Source organism: Pavona decussata, unplaced genomic scaffold (assembly GCF_977016875.1).
Source record: "Pavona decussata unplaced genomic scaffold, jaPavDecu1.1 SCAFFOLD_40, whole genome shotgun sequence".
NCBI classification, from domain to species: Eukaryota; Metazoa; Cnidaria; class Anthozoa; order Scleractinia; family Agariciidae; genus Pavona; species Pavona decussata.
The window spans coordinates 1,140,197-1,157,500 of record NW_028145462.1 but is presented as its reverse complement, the minus strand read 5'-3'; the positions used below and the strand labels follow the sequence as shown (position 1 = coordinate 1,157,500).

General features: G+C 38.0%; 1 protein-coding gene and 1 long non-coding RNA gene across 2 annotated transcripts in view; both read left to right on the top strand.

Annotated features, from left to right (window-relative positions):
• Positions 1 to 17,304, top strand: part of LOC146483080 (uncharacterized) — a 286,359-nt gene that overhangs the window by 128,502 nt on the left and 140,553 nt on the right. The gene's annotated exons all lie outside the window — the stretch shown is intronic.
• Positions 3,005 to 4,966, top strand: LOC146483087 (uncharacterized). Its single transcript, XM_085106182.1, has one exon. The coding sequence runs from the start codon at positions 3,308 to 3,310 to the stop codon at positions 4,964 to 4,966; it is 1,659 nt and encodes a 552-aa protein (XP_084962308.1). The 5' UTR covers positions 3,005 to 3,307.

The window sequence follows — 17,304 nt, the reverse complement described above, 5'->3', positions numbered from 1 at the left end:
AACTTCCTCCATAAATTCCTCGAAATGACAACGAAATGATTATTGTTGCTACGTAGACCGTTCCTACAATCGAACACACGAGCGTTGAATCGTGGGAGAGAACCCGAAATATTATGGGATGCGTTTCGATCGCGGATCGCAAAACTTTGGTTTCCATATGATCGCACAATCGCAATTGATCGCAGGGGATCGCAGACGATCGCAGGAGATAGAACATGATTCTATCTTCTGCGATCGTCTGCGATCGTCTACGATCACGATCGCAGGATCGCAGACGATCGCAGAAGTATGTTTCCATATGATCGCAGCCTTATTGCGATCTGCGATCCGCGATCATATGGAAACCAGCCTTAAGTTACGAAACACGTGCTTGAAATATAACAAAATAGACTACAAATCACTACGGATGCAAGATAGACAAAAAACGTCATCATACCTCTTTCTCCTCTCCTGTACCTTAAATAGACGCTTTGATTCTTTCACTCCTTCTAAAAATGTGTCTGTCTATTTCGAAAACGACGGGAAAACTGAATTGCAGCACGATCCTATTGTGACGTGGATCTCTCCCTTGTGAGGCACGACTTAAAAGGGGACTGTACAAAACCCTTCCCGCAAACCCACTAAGTAATACAAGACTAAGTAATACAACAAATTTAATTAATTTAGTATACATAAACGCTTAGTAAACACAATAAACGGTAACGTAAAAAATACTTTCTTAACCTAATTAATTATCTTAAACTAAATTACTTATTTCAGTTCAGTTCAGTCCTTCCTTGTTCTTGAAGTCTTCTCCAGGCACAAACAAATTGCTACTTCAACCACTCGCATAAACAAACCTCACCAACAACCGTTCACACAAACCTCTGCTTCTTCTCTTCTGGCGCCTTTTCTCTTCTTTGTTCCCGTCTTGTTTGACTCCGCCGCACTCAGTTTTAATTTCTATGCACACGCCTTGAAATCTTGTTCACTCGCCGCCGCTGACAAAAGGGTTTATGTCAAGGAAAACACGGCCGGCTCCTGCCAATGGCTCTTGACAGTGACTTGAACAATTTCGCCTTCGACCTTGCAATGCAAACTTTTGCGTCTCCTTACTTCTTCTTACTTCTCTGTCCTTTTTCTCCTTCCAAGAATAACAATCAACTACACAACAACAACCTTGACCTCTATTTAAATACTGTACACAATTACGACATTACAAAGAAGATTCCAGAAAACGCTAACTACAAGATGTACAATAAATGCTGATTACACAATAAGATACAAAATATACGGTAACGGGAATAATAATAGTTAGTTAGATTACATTGAAATTTACAATACTACACACCATTTTCTAAGACAATAACTACTAATATACTAGTGACATTTTTTGACTGATAAAAATACGACGAATTAAGACTACAAATAATTAACAATAAACCTAACGAATTTAGATAATGAAAAAGAAACGACTAAATTTCTACATGCAAACACGAAACATGAAAATGCAAACATGAAATGAAAACAACAAAAACATGAATAATATGAATTTTGTGACACCTATATCTTCTGAACTCACAAAACGGAAATTACACAAACAAGCTAATCATTAACCGGTCAGTATAAAATGCAGACTGCAGACTGGGTATAAAATGTAGACTAGGTATAAAATGCAGACTGCAGACTGCAGACTGCAGACTGGGCATAAAATGCAGACTGATATCAAAACCGCCTCTTCGTCAAATACAGGATACATTTTCAATTTTCAACTTACCCTAGTGCAGGCCCGTAGCAGGGGGAGGGGCAGGGGGGGGGGGGCTTGAGCCCCGCCCCCCCCCCCCCCCCCGCCAGAATTTTTGGAAGTTAAAACACAATGTGCCAAAAAAGATAATTAAAACAGATTAATGTGCACTGATCAATCAGTCTTGAACTCTGATGCTGCAAGTGCCTTTTTACAACCTTCAATAATATGTTTACTACCTGTCAGTTTCCAGAGTTTCTTTCGCTAACAGTTTGTTTTTATATTCAACGGCAACGAAGGCACTCCTACCTTGTGAATCGGAAATAAGAACCAAAATGGATCGAAATTAACCAATCTCAAACCGTGAAAGCTGTTGAAATAAACTACTTGTTTTTTAAGACATCTGCTCATTAATAGCAATATAAATGCCCTTAGTTTATAACAATTTAGTATTCGCGCGTTGTCGAAAGCCACACAAATATGTCCTCTCAAGAGCAAAATTTTCCTGCAGTCGGATTCTCACTGCCCGATTCCAAATTTAAAAAGAGAAAAAAAATTGTCCTCGTTTGTTTACGTCCTCCTTCAAACGTGAAATTAGGAAATTTCACGTGGTAGTCCGCGTAAAAAAACGGCAAAAAAATGTACCAAAAAGTGTGACGCAGGTGCAAAGTTATTGATTTGCTCACTAAATCTACTGCTTTTTTTATGTTCTCGTTGCATCTAACTCCCTAATCTGTCTGTTTTTTTGGGGTGACGGGCCAGGAGGGGGGGGGGGGGGAGTAGTTTTGTTTAACCATTTTGCTCGGCCCCCTAGTTATTTTAGCCTTGCTACGGGCCTTTAGTGTCACGCAATCACGTTTCCGAGATCATCTCCCATGAAATTGACCTTTTTTTTGGCCCTTTTCCTAACAGTTTGTTTTCTTTATCTCGATTTGGTAGCTTTCATTTCCTTTCTTTCACAAAGAAGACTCGAGCTTAATCGCTTTGCATTTATAGTTCTTAAACAATTACGCCCATGACGGTTTTCATAATTATTATGTAAACGAGGGAAACAGACTTGATTTCCAAGGAGGCAAGCAATTTGACATCGACAGATTTTAACTAGTTTCTTTGAATAGTAACGAAGTTTGTCAAAGACAAATTGTAGACCTTCAGTATTCTAGCAACACATGAACACATATTTTATTTAAAAAAACATTATTTTACTGCCACCCTGACTCAGTGTCATGTTGACGCAAAGCGGCGAAAAGGTCAGCCACGTACGAAGTAAAGGTCATGGTTCCGCGTTATTGCTTACTTCATGCATCGGGGTTGTTTATTTCAAGGTTGACGTTTTTCGAAAAGAATATAATAATGTCAGTTTCATGGGAAATGATCTCGAAAGACGATTGTATGACACTAGCGTAAGTTAAGTTGAAAAATTCAAAATGTATCCTGTATTTGATGAAGAGGCGGTTTTAGTCTCAGTCTGCATTTTATACCTAGTCTGCGTTTAATACCCAGTCTGCAGTCTGCAATCTGCAGTCTGCAGTCTGCATTTTATACTGACCGAATCATTAACATTAGGCTTTCTCTTTAGCTGTGATGTCCTCAATAATAACGGCTGTGTTTAAAGCCACCATCGGCTTGCTCGTGAATAAAGGAAGGGATAAAGCAGCAGAAAAGTTGAAGGATGGCGACGTTACAGATCAGAAATTCCATGGCTTGATCGTGCGTGAAATCGACGATATCAAGTCGCAGTTGAAGGGCTTAGCAAGAAAAGATTTGTTAGCAAGTATCAGCTTCTTTAAAGAAGGAATCGAGTTGCTGTATGAAGTGTTTGGTAAGGCAAAGTCCAGAAGGGAGCACGGCACGATAAAGGAAGAAGCAGCAGCTGGAACAGCTAGTGCTGAAGCAGTTTCTCCGGCAAAAGCAATGGGAAGACTGGAACTTACTGACCTGGATGAGTCAGCTACGAGGGCGCTTGCCAATGCAAAAGACAGATTCAAAGATGCCCGCAGAAAAGCGACAGAAGCATTCGCTAATGAAGCTTTGGAATTGTCTGATCGCGTACTGGCCATGCAATATCGAGTAATGTCGACAATATTGGAGACAGTAGACCATCCCGAGATCCCATTAGCAGCGTGTAGAGTGTGCATTGAAGAGCTACACAGTCTGTCAGCTGTTAAGGAATGTTTTACTGTCGAGCTTAAAAGAGGCTTCTGGGCTCGGTTTAGTAAAGAAGAACGAAGGGCGATCATTTCCGCCACTTGTCATGTGAATCGCACCATCTACGATGTTATTCCGATGGTCAGTTCTAGCAACAACCCGCTGTACGCAAACGACTGGCCTTGTGTTGATACCGGGGACGAGAAAGTGGATCCGCTCTTTGATCGAAGAGTTTCTGAAGTGTTGCAGAAACAAGGTATGGAGCACTGCTGTGTACCATGGTCATTTGGTCAGGAGGGTGAGAAAGAGGACAAGCTGAAGGATCCTATGGGTATCGCTACAAACGCAGATGGACAGTTTATTATAGCAGACAATTCGGATAAAAGTGTTAAAGTGTTTCACAGCAGCGGAAAGTTTGTTCTCCAATTTCACCCTGAAGGTAATTACACTGAGACGGAGTTAGATGTTTTTGATGTCGCCACTGATGTGAAGAATAGCAACATCTATGTACTGGTCAGGCTGAGGAGGTATGGGGCTGCGCAGGCTAAGCGGGAAGTCCAGGTTTTCAGTCATGCCGCTGACCTACTACACAAGTTTCCTGTGAGGGGAGAGGGCAGGGGCAGACTGGCAGTCACCAATAACAAAGTGCTGGTACTGAAAGGATGGACTGTGCATGTGTACGAGCATGAGGGGAGATATGTAGGCAGCTTTGGAGAAGGGATACTGAAGTATGTACTTGATATCATCATTGCTGGTCCTGATGGCCAGATCATGACGCTGGATGGTTCCTGTGTGTTCATATTCACCGAAGATGGTAAACAGCAGCGTAAATTCAACATTAACACCAAAGAAGATGAGTACTGGCGTATTGCATGTCATCCATCTGGTGAATTTGTTGTCGTCGCTGGATGGGAACGAGGAACAAAGCACCTGTGTGTGGCAATATACACTAAAGATGGTGAGTTCGTGAGAAGAATAGTAGTAACTGAAGGAAAGAATTTTCTTTTAACCGGGATTACAGTGAGCATGGAGGGTCACATTGCTGTGGCTATTAGAAATGTTTCCCGTAAATATGGCAAGGTAATTGTTCTCTAGAGTTAGTGATTCTGAAACACAAATCAACATTTTTTTTAGTGAAAACTAAAACGAAGGAAGGTTCATGACAACAATTAACTCATTTTTCTTCGCGACAATTCAGGATTATCAAGTGACCATGAAGACAGCCATTACTTTAGCTTTCGACTGTAACAGTAACTACGTTTACTGATGTTTTAACTTTTGTTTTGTTTTTTTCTTATAAGAGCTTGTAATGCATAATTCATTATCATAATATCATTTGTGATGAAAAAAACTTACGAAAAAATATACAAGTTTTAAAATAGCATAAAAAGGGTAGGTTTTGATATTGAGGGTGTATTCTTTTAGAAAAATTCTGGTTATTCTTATTGTGGTTCAGGAATAACGGAATACACAGAATTTATTTCTGCGGCAAAGAATGCAATTCTGCCTATTCCTATCTACTTCTTGTATTCCTATTACAGAATAGTCCCAAAAGAATGCTCCCCGAGTCATCTTCACACTCAGTGTAATCCAGTTATTAATCTTATTAGAATAGAGAGATGGCAATTAAGGTTTATAGTTAGAACCTTTTTATTTTATAAAGTTTGCCTGGCCTTAATTGTTGTAGATGTTCAAAGGGTTTTTTTAAAACGGTTAGTTATTTTGCTGCTATGCAGTAATGTTGCTGTTATTTTAAACTCATTGAGGAGCCTTGAAAATAACCAATCAAGGAGCACAACTTTTAATTAGCTGCCCTTGTTTTTTACCTGTTATATGGTAAAGGATGCTGGAATTTCTCATTTTTAAAGCTCTTTTTCCTTAAGCTATCTTGATCCTGATAAATGATTATATTTTTGACAAACAATTTTCATGGAAACTGATAAATTATTTTCCTTACTAAGTAATTTGAAGTATTGTTAAAATTACAGCTGATTTTCATCTGCTTACAAGTATGAGTAGTGAAAAAGTTTCCCAGGACTAGATTGACAGCTCCACATGCAACTATTATCCTGGCCAATAAGACATTAGCGAGACTTGACTGTTTTGGCAATTTTTCCCATTTTACTTTGCTTCAACAACATCGACATCTTCTCCATAAGTCACTCATTAACATAATGTCTCCCTTCCCCTCTGTTCAATGTGAGAATTTACACTTGTTGATTTGTCTTTTTTCATCGCTATTGTAATGGAGAGAGAATGCATAGGAGTAAAATCATGTCTGCATATCGGCCCAAGTAAGGCCTCCGTTCCAAACAATTTGGCCAGGATAATTTGTATAATGAAAATATACCTGCATTGTGGGACAATTGAATCAGACCCTTGGGTGTTAATGATTTGATTTTAAAATACATGTCCATGCAGTTGATATAAAATTTATATTAAAAACTGGATCATTGTATAATGCAATTCGAACGACTTGATTCGCTAAGCGGCCATGGTATATGAGCCATTATGCCATGCTCAAGAAATAGTGACCATTAAAAGTCTTGTAATAATTCTTGCAACGCGAAATCAGCAAAATCTAGCAGTATTTCTTGATTGTTTTTAATAAGACAATTATTCCACCCGCTTGGATATGAGATGATTATAGCCAATTCAACTCGGCACTACGCACACCCTTGGCTATCTATCATCTCATATCCAACGCGCGTTGTTAAATATAATTTGTGGACTCTTATTTTCTTATAATTTTTTATTCCCCACAAAAATGTACTCACTTATACAGTTATCACTAGTGACCGGTGCTTGTAATACAGTTTGTAGCATTAGAGAATCATTTATTTGAGTAATGTGGCTTTCTTAAGAGCTGGAAAGAATTTTGAGACCACATGATCTAATTTCTGTTGAGACAAAAATGATTTTTAAATGGATGTAAATAAACCACCGGTCAGAAATATTAACTTTTATTAAAGTGCATTTACTGGTTTATAATCTTGTGTAATCACTGTATATTAATGAACACTGATATTGGTCTTAAGTCAACACTAGTCTAGGAAGAGGTCATGTCAGCACTCAAGAGAGTTTGGCAAAACTGCAAAGTGTTTGTTTGAGTTAACATATTAAACATTGAAGTTCTCTCAAACCTACTGTGGTTATATCGTGTAATTTAACAACTCATACAAGTTTGTAAATTGAACAGTTTTCGTTATTACAATAAAGGTTTACTGGTATAATATATAATAATATACAGAAGTTATTTGGCATAAAAATTCCCATTTTAATTTCCTGGTTTTATTTTCACATAAATTCAAGTTTATTCTCAAGATTGAAATATTTTCTTTGCTCCCAACTTCATAGACTGCTCCTCTGACAACCTGCTGTGTAGTAGGGTGTAAAAGATTCCTCGCTGTCTTTACCGAAATACTGTGTAAATGATTTCTGAAACAGTCTCATCCCAGCGGCTACACTTGCGTTCAATAACATCTGAACTATCACACATCAACATTTCATGCACAGACTGTAAAGTTAGAACCACATGAGTGAAGCAAGGTTAATATGGACACCTGCAGTTTTTTTTCTTCACTGAGAAGCCATGAAGTGAAACAGTTGCGATGCCAGTGCATTGCCTTGTACAAGTTTATTCTCGGAAAGGTCAACATGGTTTCAAGGAATCAGCAATGTTCAGGTGACAATGGGATCACAACCAAGTCACGTGGTTGGTCTGAGAAAACTTTAATGATTTTCGCTCCAATATTAATCATCTATTACCTTGGCCGAGTGAATGAAAGAAAAAAACGTGTTTTCGTGAAAATTTATCTGAAAAGAAATTTATGAATAGGAAATAGGATCAAGCAACGCGTCTTACCGATGTACGCAAGTATGTTTCTTGGTATCCAAAAAAGAAAACTGGGGGTAACCATGCATTTTTTAGAGATAATAAAACTAAATTTGGAAAAAATGCCATACCTTGCTTTGTATTTTACTGCTTTTAAGAATAATGGTTGCTTAATTATCTCACAAAAAAATACCCCCTACCCCAAATTCTCTTTCTGGATAAACTTTTTCCGCACACGGTCGAACCTCCCGTAAGTGACTACCCATAACATCAAGGTTATTTGGTCACTTACGTGAGGTGGTCGCTTACCAGAGGTGAGACCACAGGGGGGTCTAAATTTCGGTTAATTTACATATGGTAATTGCGGAGACCTAACCCTTTTGCAAGTACTTATCGAAACCCATAGTAATAATTTTTCTTAGCTACAAGTATACTAAGACTGGTCCAAAATTATTCTAGGCAAAAAATCGTAATGTTTCTGGTGATTATTGTTTTTATCTCACAAATTACTTAATACAATACAGCGCCGGATACAGCGAATGAGACAATTATTGTTGAAGAAACTTGACTCTTATGTTACTTCAGGTGGCGCTGTCTAAATTTTTCAGGAAACGGAACATAAGCAAAAAGATAAGAAAGATAAAAGATAAGAGGGTTTTTTTCCTACGAAGGATTCAAATTATCTGATTAAAGTTTATTTCAGTGTGAAGTATGGTGCATGTGTATTTTATCAATTGTTTCAATGCTAAGCTATATCAGGAAACACTTCCGGTAGCTATGGACTGTGAGATTGACGGCGTACGCTGTCATGATGTGACCAACATGTTACAGCGACGCATTTTTCAATTTCCGCCCGTGATAATAGTGGTCGCCTACGGGAGGTTAAAACCAATTATTGAAAATTGTAAACAATCATCTGCTAAAAGTGGTCACTTATGAGAAGTGGTCGCTTACAAGAGGTTCCATCTATAGTGATTTGACTTGAAAACTTTTGGTATTTTGGAAACGTGGTCGCTAATGAGAGGTGGTCGCTTACGAGAGGTGTTCGCAAAGGGAGGTTCGACGGTAGTCACAAAGTATGCAAAAATACTTCGTTAATTGTAGGCACCGTCGTTAAACGTAGAAAATTAGAAGATCCTTTGAAGGGGAAGTATCATGGGGTTTTTTTTTTTTTAACCTCTTTTGTTAAAAATGTTGAATTAAGACCTTCACTTTGCTACAAAATGATTCTGGAACAACGAGAGGAGAGAAATCAACTCAATTCTTGACAGGAACAACTTGTCCTCTGTTCTAGCGCATTCTGGAAACAAAAATATAATAACTGAAAAACATTAGCCTAACATTTTACAAGTTTCAATTCATACAGGCCTACTCTGTCTCTGGCCAGGGGCACTAATCGACAGTTGTATCACTTTGGGGTGATAATTTATGACAAAACGACAATTATTTTTTGTTTCTGTTGTCAGACAAACATTTTTGGGTTTTGAAATGACACAAAATTTTCGTGATACTTCCCCCATAAGATAAGGTTTTCACTTTTAGAGCGCAAAGCTGATAAGTTATTTGTGAGTCTGAGTTTACTAAATTATTTCAGTTATTATTTACCAAAAAAAGGTTTTGAAGTTTTTTTAAAGTGAAGTATGTCATGTATTCAAAAAGTAAAAACACAGACGGTAAACAGAGACTGATCGACACTGTGTGTCTGTTTTCGTCGTTTGAATACGCGATATACTAAGTGTTCCTGTATTGATATCACAGCCCAACTATCCCCAGTCTCCCATCTTCCACTGTATTGTACCCAGCCGGAATGCTTTTATATGCGTCAAAAGCAGGGGGAAGAAAAATTGATAAGGACTCTATTTTCCTACTTTCGTATGAGAACAACATGAAGATTTGACGAAACAAATAATATTTTTTTGTCATGAACACTTAGGTTCACGCAATCACTGATGGAACAAAATATGCCAAAAGAAATAAGACACAAAAAAATTTTCAATTGTTTCTATATTTTACATTTTATTCAGATGTTCAAGCAAGCACACACCTCAACCCTTGAAAAGCCAAAGGGATTTTATTTCTTGTAGGGGCATACAATTCATGGTAAGGAAAGGGTGACTTAAATGGAGGGCAAGGATTAGGGTTATGTGGGTGACTATATGGTACCTTACCATGATATACTTGCCCTTGCAGGGACATGTTTAGAGGGATTAGTCTGGTAGGGGTGTTAAAACCTTTCTAAACATCTTAACAATGATCAGCATCTGATTTCTCACTACAATACCTCTACTTAATCAAGCCTATAGCTCATGGGATTAAAGGAAATGATCACCAGAGAAAGCCTGTCTTGATGATTAAACAAATTCACCAAATGCATGTTGACACTGTGGCTTCTTTAAAGGTACAACTTTATACAAATACCAGTAGGCCATTTTCGAGTTGCTTTGAACCTCATTAAGAAGTGAGGCTAAAATGTGCATTGCTTTTATGATGAAATTAGTTTACATTCATATGCAAACAAAAATAATTTTTATATGAAGTTTTGCCCTTAGCCTCACTTCAAATAAGGAGGTTCATTTAGCAACTCGGAAATGGCCCATTGAACTGCAAAAGCTGCCCACTTTACAGTTTTTGCTGCCAACATCTTTCCTAACTTGAACAACCCTCTTAAAACATTAGCTTTTAAGGACAGTGCCTACTATTGTTACTGCGCATACGTTCTGTGCATCGCGAGATACTTGGGTTTCTTTTTTCTTTCTTTTTTTTTTTTAACAGCTTTCTTGACCATCACACATGTTAAATACAATAAATTAAACAGCCAGAAAGAAATGAATAAAGTGATAAGGTCAAAAGGGCAGGTGTAAACGGGACGCGAGGACCCATGCGAGGCACCTCCCATGATGATACAAATAATAATTAAAACACGAACAACAAAAGGACGCTAAAAAGCTAGGGATGGCAGGAGCAGGATCGTACAATTGACCAGGTACAGGGATAGAATATGTCAAAGTGATTTTGCAAAAGGTGAAACATGTGCTCAGTAACAAAGTTGCGGAAGGAAGCAGTAGTTGAAAAACTGGTAGAGGGTGATAATTTACAGATATAGTTCCAGAGCATAACAATACGATTAAAGTAAGAGGCCTGAAAAGTGCCATTCTCGACCCCAGTGCTTACGCTTCTAACAATCTGAATGACCGCGTAAGCTCTGGGAAACTCTGCGCAAGCGTAGCCAAAATTTGGCTAACTGGACCTCACAGCGCATGCTCGGCTCTTCCAAAACAAAATGGCATACTTGAGCAGAGCTACAGAGTTCGCTTTAGCAAAGGCTGGTAGAGACTGTGACTTTCAGTTAAACCCGAAAAAAAAGGAAATAATTGATGCTGCAGTTTGTCGTAAGAAAGATGTATTAGGTATTTTACCAACGGGATTTGGAAAGTCCCTTGTCTTTCACTTGCTGAGTGATGTCGAACTCATGGAAGCCGGACAACCTCCCGCGAAAGGGAGAAGCACCACAATCGTCTTATCGCCGCTAAATGCGCTGGTGGTCTACCAGATCAGCAAACTTGGCCATATCGGAGTGGTAGTTCTTGACGACACAAAGGAGACAAATGATTTGGCGATTTTGCAAGCTCGGGAAGGCAAACTACAACTCGTTTTTTCTCATTCAGAGTTTGTTATCGAGAATACAACCAAATCCACGCTCAAGACCTCCACATTTCAGAAACACGTACGCTGTATTGTCGTAGATGAGGTGCATTTAGTAAATGACTGGTGGGTGCTTCTCTTTGTTCTATTGCCCGAAGTTGCTGCTATGGGCCATTCCATTTTATATCCGCATACCCCGCCCCCTATTGAAGTATTAATAGTTGTTATGCTTGTAAGACCCCTCAGAAGAAAAAAATTATCCCCCTTCAGAATCCAGTTTCAAGCAAACATCCCTTCGGATCTCTGAGATACCCCTTTGGAAATGGCTTTGTGTTGGATTCACCCTCTTGGATTCTTGAACGATTTCTCCCCCACTTTGGAAATCAATGGTTTGGGAGTGGGGGGGGGGGGGGGTGCGCGGATATAAAATGGAATGGCCCTATATAATTGGATGAGCTTACAATAATATACGCTGTGTCTAGCTACTGTAGATATGCAGCAGCTAGGAAATGTTAAGCTTACTAGATTCTCCTGACCATTAAAATACAATATAGTCAATAAATAATGGAAGAACATTTTGTCTGAATGATTAATTTTTTTTAAAACCAACAGTAATGGTTGTGTTAAATGATGATACATTTTTTTCAGCTGGGAGACCATCCCTTCCAGCTGCATGGCCTTCTTCTTGGACTATCCCTCTTAGTCTATGGTATAGGGGACACCAAAGTGACAGACCCTTCTAATCTCATGTTGCATATTGTTTTTATTTCATTATCTGTGTAAGAAACAATTTCGCCCAGCTTTTGGAAAGCTGCCCTAACATTCGAAGGGTGATTCATTTGGGTGTCCCCTACACGATGGAAGAGTACTTCCTAGAGGCAGGCCGAGCTGGTAGGGATGGACAGCCTTCTGAGGCAATTGTTAAAATCAATTATTACGATTTCAGTCAGGCAAAGCGTGGCCTTTAGGATACAATGATAAAGTTTGTGAAATCAACAACTGAATGTAAGCGTGAAATTATTCTTCGGGAATTCTGGGGTATTCTGCCCCCAAAAGAAGTGATGGTGGCCACAGTTGCTGTGACCATCACAGAAACATTTGTACATGTACATGTCAACTGTGTAAAAGTAAAATCAAACGGGTTAGTGAAGATGTTCTTCCCAGCACAGTCACTGTCTCTAAAGAACAAAGTGACCTGTTTCGTCAAAAGCTTCTGCAATTTCAAAACACCCTTGGCAGTTTACGATGTTGTGTAGCAAGTGTAAGCCTATCAACTGGCTTTAGTTTGGAACTTGTTGATATGGCAGTAAACAACATTGAACACCTTGATTCAGTTGAAAGCATTTTATCCTTGTCACCTGTTTTCAGTGAATACAATGCTAAAGTTATTTTTGACATTCTGCAAAATGTCCTGGGTAAGGTGGACATACACATGGAATAACGAGTGGAGTTTAGTAACTTTATATGGAGTCTTAAAGGCTGGATATAACAGCCAGAAGCTGCCCAGGTAGAAATTACTCATCCATGGAATAATAATTATTTTATTTTCCCGGCATCAAACACTGTGTTACATGTACATGTATCTTATCTCTTTTCCCTAATTTAATATGACACTCTTAATACAGTACTGCAGAGTTCAAAAAGTAGTAATGGTTGTGTTTTTTCATCATTTGTTTCTTCAGTTACTAAGTAATTTTCAGCGAAAGAACGGAAATCTTTTCGCCTTTTGAACACTTTGGGGCCAAAATATTCTTCAAATAATCTGTGGAACAGCAATCGCTTTTGGCAGAGAAACGATCAATTACCAAAGAATGAAATGACCACAACAAAATAAACTTACAAGTGGCAAGGCGTGCGATCATGGGTAAATGCAGTGGTCATATTACAAACTCAAAAATTAGGCTAATCAGATCATGAATTGGTGAAAACTAATTTTCCTCACATTGACTGCACACATTTTTTGAAAAGGTATCAGTATCATTTACAATGACATGTTTGGGGCATTGGAATGTAGGTAAACAAATTAATGAAAAACTTTATTAACCTGTCGATTAAAATCTAGCAGTGCAGATTTCCCCACTGCTAATAGGGGACACCTAACTTTCTGAAATACAATCTAAAGTGTAAAAAAACTAATCTAAAATACAACTTTCTATGCCTTCTACACTGACCATGACCACTTATTATAAAGCATTATCAAACAGGTCTCTACTTATCTATGGAAGATATATATCTGTTATGGTTACAACTCTAGGACTGTTTTAAAAATCTCTACATAATTATTTGCAATCTTTGCACATATATACAACTGTGAAAGGTGTATTTGAATGTGCCTTGTAAAAGAAAAAAACCCAAGTCTTTCTTTGTATCAATTCACATGGCATTTAGAGGTAGTGCTGTCTTTCAAACCATTTGTCCCCTTTAGGGCTTGAGAAATCTGATATTTTTTGTTGAGACGATATTAATAGATATTAATAATTACTTCAGAGAAAAAAGGCTTCAGAGATGGCCTTCTGTGAGTCTTCTTTTTCTACACCAAATGTCACAAACATCTAAAATATCTTTTGGAAAGGCACAGCCCTTGAAGTTTAACAACAAATTTAGTTTAAAAATATGCTAAACTGACAAATCATGGTAGTGACTCATGTGCCCTCTTACTATATTTAAGTTGTTTCATAAATCAAATTATGCATCTCTTTATACCGCAGCATTTTTGTAAACTCCATATATAAATTTATTAAAATTATTAAGAAGATAACTTAAACATAATTCTATGTTATTGTCTGTTCAACAAACTTATAAGGGCCACTACAATGGTAAGGATTTCTATTAAAATAAAACACAGGGGAGTTTGTGGGAGGATGACACACAAGAATGCTGGAACCTAGGAACCTGAGGTTTGGTGTTGGGTTTATGTTTAACACAACTTCAAATTATATGCCAAATGCCAACACCAGTACTTGCAACCAAAATTGGATGAATGCTAATTTGTTTATTTTTAAATGAATCGGACTTCTGATATTGAGTGCAAGCCATAAAAACCTTCCTCACTTGGGCTTTTGATGAGAAAATCAAAGTGTTGATGGTTTGAGGCTAGGTCTGTCCCTGAAGTGTTGGAAATTCACTTCAGCATTGACTCTCTACCCAGGTGTATTGTTAGGAACTGGCCAAAAAAAAAAATGCTGGGTATAACTGCAATGGACTCATTGTTGAGAAATTTCCTGGTGAAATTTTGTTAGTAGAAGGTCACCTTTGAGGATTTTTAAAAAAAAAGCCACTACCTTGGTGTTCTTGAATTTATGGTTGAACAATTAATTTCTCTTAAACAAATTGCATTCAAATGATGAGATTACAAAAACATTGTAATCTCAAGTTTAAGAGCTAACCCATTCCCAGTGCTGGTATCCCTGAGCAAAAAAGATTTGGTTCCCACTTTGCAAAGATGACTGCAGTCTGCTTAAAACTTCCAACATGATGAATAATAAAGTTTGGGGGTTATGTCTACTAGGCTAGTGGATCAGTTTTGGACATTTTGCCCCATGCATTCAAATTCTCTTTCACCAATACACTTGAGTAACCCCCCCCCCCCCCCCCCCCACACACACACACACACACCTCCAGGTATGTTTTGAATGAAACTATAAAAATTCCTTGGGTTCATAAATTGGTGTGTCTTTGTTGTTTTCACAAGAGGTCTGAGTGGCCTCTTGTAACCTTCTCACTTCTTTGAATTTTTCACCTGAAAAATAACGGTTTTAAAATAAAAGATCTAGTGAGAGTTGCTGTGGTTGAGGGGAATTTTTTAAAGGCCCATGTTTCACCTTTTTCCCTTTATAAACGCATGAAAACAATACAATTTTTATATCAAACTAAGCAAAAGGGCAGGACCTTGACTTGTAAATCATAAGTTGCATGGAACCAAAGCAACTTATTTTCCAGTATTGGTTCTGAACATTACAACGTATTAATGAAATAAGGTAAAGGGCTCATTGAATTTACATAAAAACCAAAAAACGGCGTTATTGGATGCAAGGGTAGTGAATTAGAAACCCATCTACCTTGGATGAACCAGCAATCAAATGATTTCTGCGTGTATCCCTCTTAAACAAAGCCTAAATTAAAATTGCAAGAGAAACTCGATGAAATACTGCCGGTCACTTTTAGAAAATCATTCTTACTTAAACAAACTCAAACTAATCTGAAATAATTTAAAGGTGCGCACATACAGCTTAATTAAAAGAATTGAAGCTACCTTTCCTCCTCGATTGATAGAGCCACGGCTGAATTTTCTCAGTCCTTTATAGATACGGTCAATCACCATTTACTTCTGTTGCAATGTTTACGACAAAAAAAATCCTCCAGCCCAGTATGTATGCTTGTGCTCACAATACATCGAGGCAGATGTCGCGGAAGAAAAAATTCGATCGCTCTCAAAAGCGAACAATTCTGCACTGAAAGTTTCCTTGCGCTTAAAAAAAATCCTTGCCATTATAATAAGAAATCCTTATTTCGGCCGCTATCGTCGCCATGTTTGTTTATAATGTTTTCGTTGGTGCGCCCGTAATCGGAACCTGGGCTCTAGGAAAGGGATTAACCAATCAGTCAAAAGTCTCCTTTGTTTTAATTGTTTCAGCCGTAAACCAATCAGGAGCGGTATAGGTTCCAGGGTTCCCCAGAGCTCTTCCTCCCTGCCGGTCATGCGCAGAAGAGCTCTGGAGTCGAGAATGGAAAAGTGCTAGTTTTACATACAGGAGTTTTAAGGTTATAAGGATTACTTAGTCTGGTTCGGCCGTGAGAAACAGGAGAAACAAAATTATAAACATTAAGATCAGTAAAAACTTTGCGACATTTGTAAAAAAAAAACAAGATCTTTGAGTTCGCGGTCAAATGTCTTGGGAAGAAGTTTCAAAGTTGTGTATGGGTGGTGCCTACTAATACAGGAATATTTTTGCGCGGTTTAAAACTATGAGGAGAAAGCAGAACTTAGCAAATGCTTTTAGTATCTCAAAAGGAAATTAGGGGTAACCATGCATTTTTCAGAGATAATTAAGCTTCAATTTAGGAAAAATCCCATACATTGCTTTATATTTTAGCGCTTTTTAGAGATATTATTGCTTAATTATCTCTGAAAAATGCGTGGTTACCCCCAATTTTCTTTTTGGATTCCAATAGCCCTTGCTAAGTTCTGCTTTTCCCGCATAGTCATAAACCACACAAAAATACTTCAGTATTAGTAGGCACTGTCCCTTAAAGGTAATAAGTAGAAACGAGTTGCAAGTAGGGGACAAAAAAAGGTGCCACTATCACCTTGTTGAACAAGACCAAACTTGGTAATTTGTCGCCAATGTCTGTAATGTTGACTACATTCACACAGAGTCAACTGCTTGATTGTCTTTGTGCCGTAGCTCCATTGACAGTCGACCGTCTCAGTGATGGTGGTTTGTTTACAAATGGTGTCCATGTTCCTTGTATGGAAGGATTCTCTGTGTGCCAAAATTGTCTTATCCTTTGTACTTTTACTCCTGATTCATGCCTTAATCTTTCAACCCACTCTTCAATCTCATCTGGAGTTTTGTTCTTCACTTCTACTATTTTACTGTTGCCATTCACTAAAACACAAAAGAAGATAAATACAAAAAAATTGGGAAGTGATATACCTGAACTGCAAGCCATTGTAGTAATGTCTGCATCTTAAAGGGGAAGTATCATGGGGTTTTTGGTATGTTTCAAATGTTAAAAATGATGAAATTACACCTTCAATCAGCTGCCAGATAATTTTAGAATGACAAGAGGAAAGAAATCAACTCAATTATTGAAAGGAACAACTTGTGATCTGTTCTAGCGCATTTTAAAAACAAAAATGGGAGAACTTGAAAAAAATTAGCCTTACATTTGTCAAGTTTCAATCCATACCAGCCTACTCTGTCTCTGGCCAGAGGCACTAATCGACAGTTTA

Excerpts from the sequence above, each read along its gene's own strand:
- LOC146483087 (XM_085106182.1), top strand. The coding sequence starts at position 3,308 with ATGTCCTCAATAATAACGGCTGTGTTTAAAGCCACCATCGGCTTGCTC.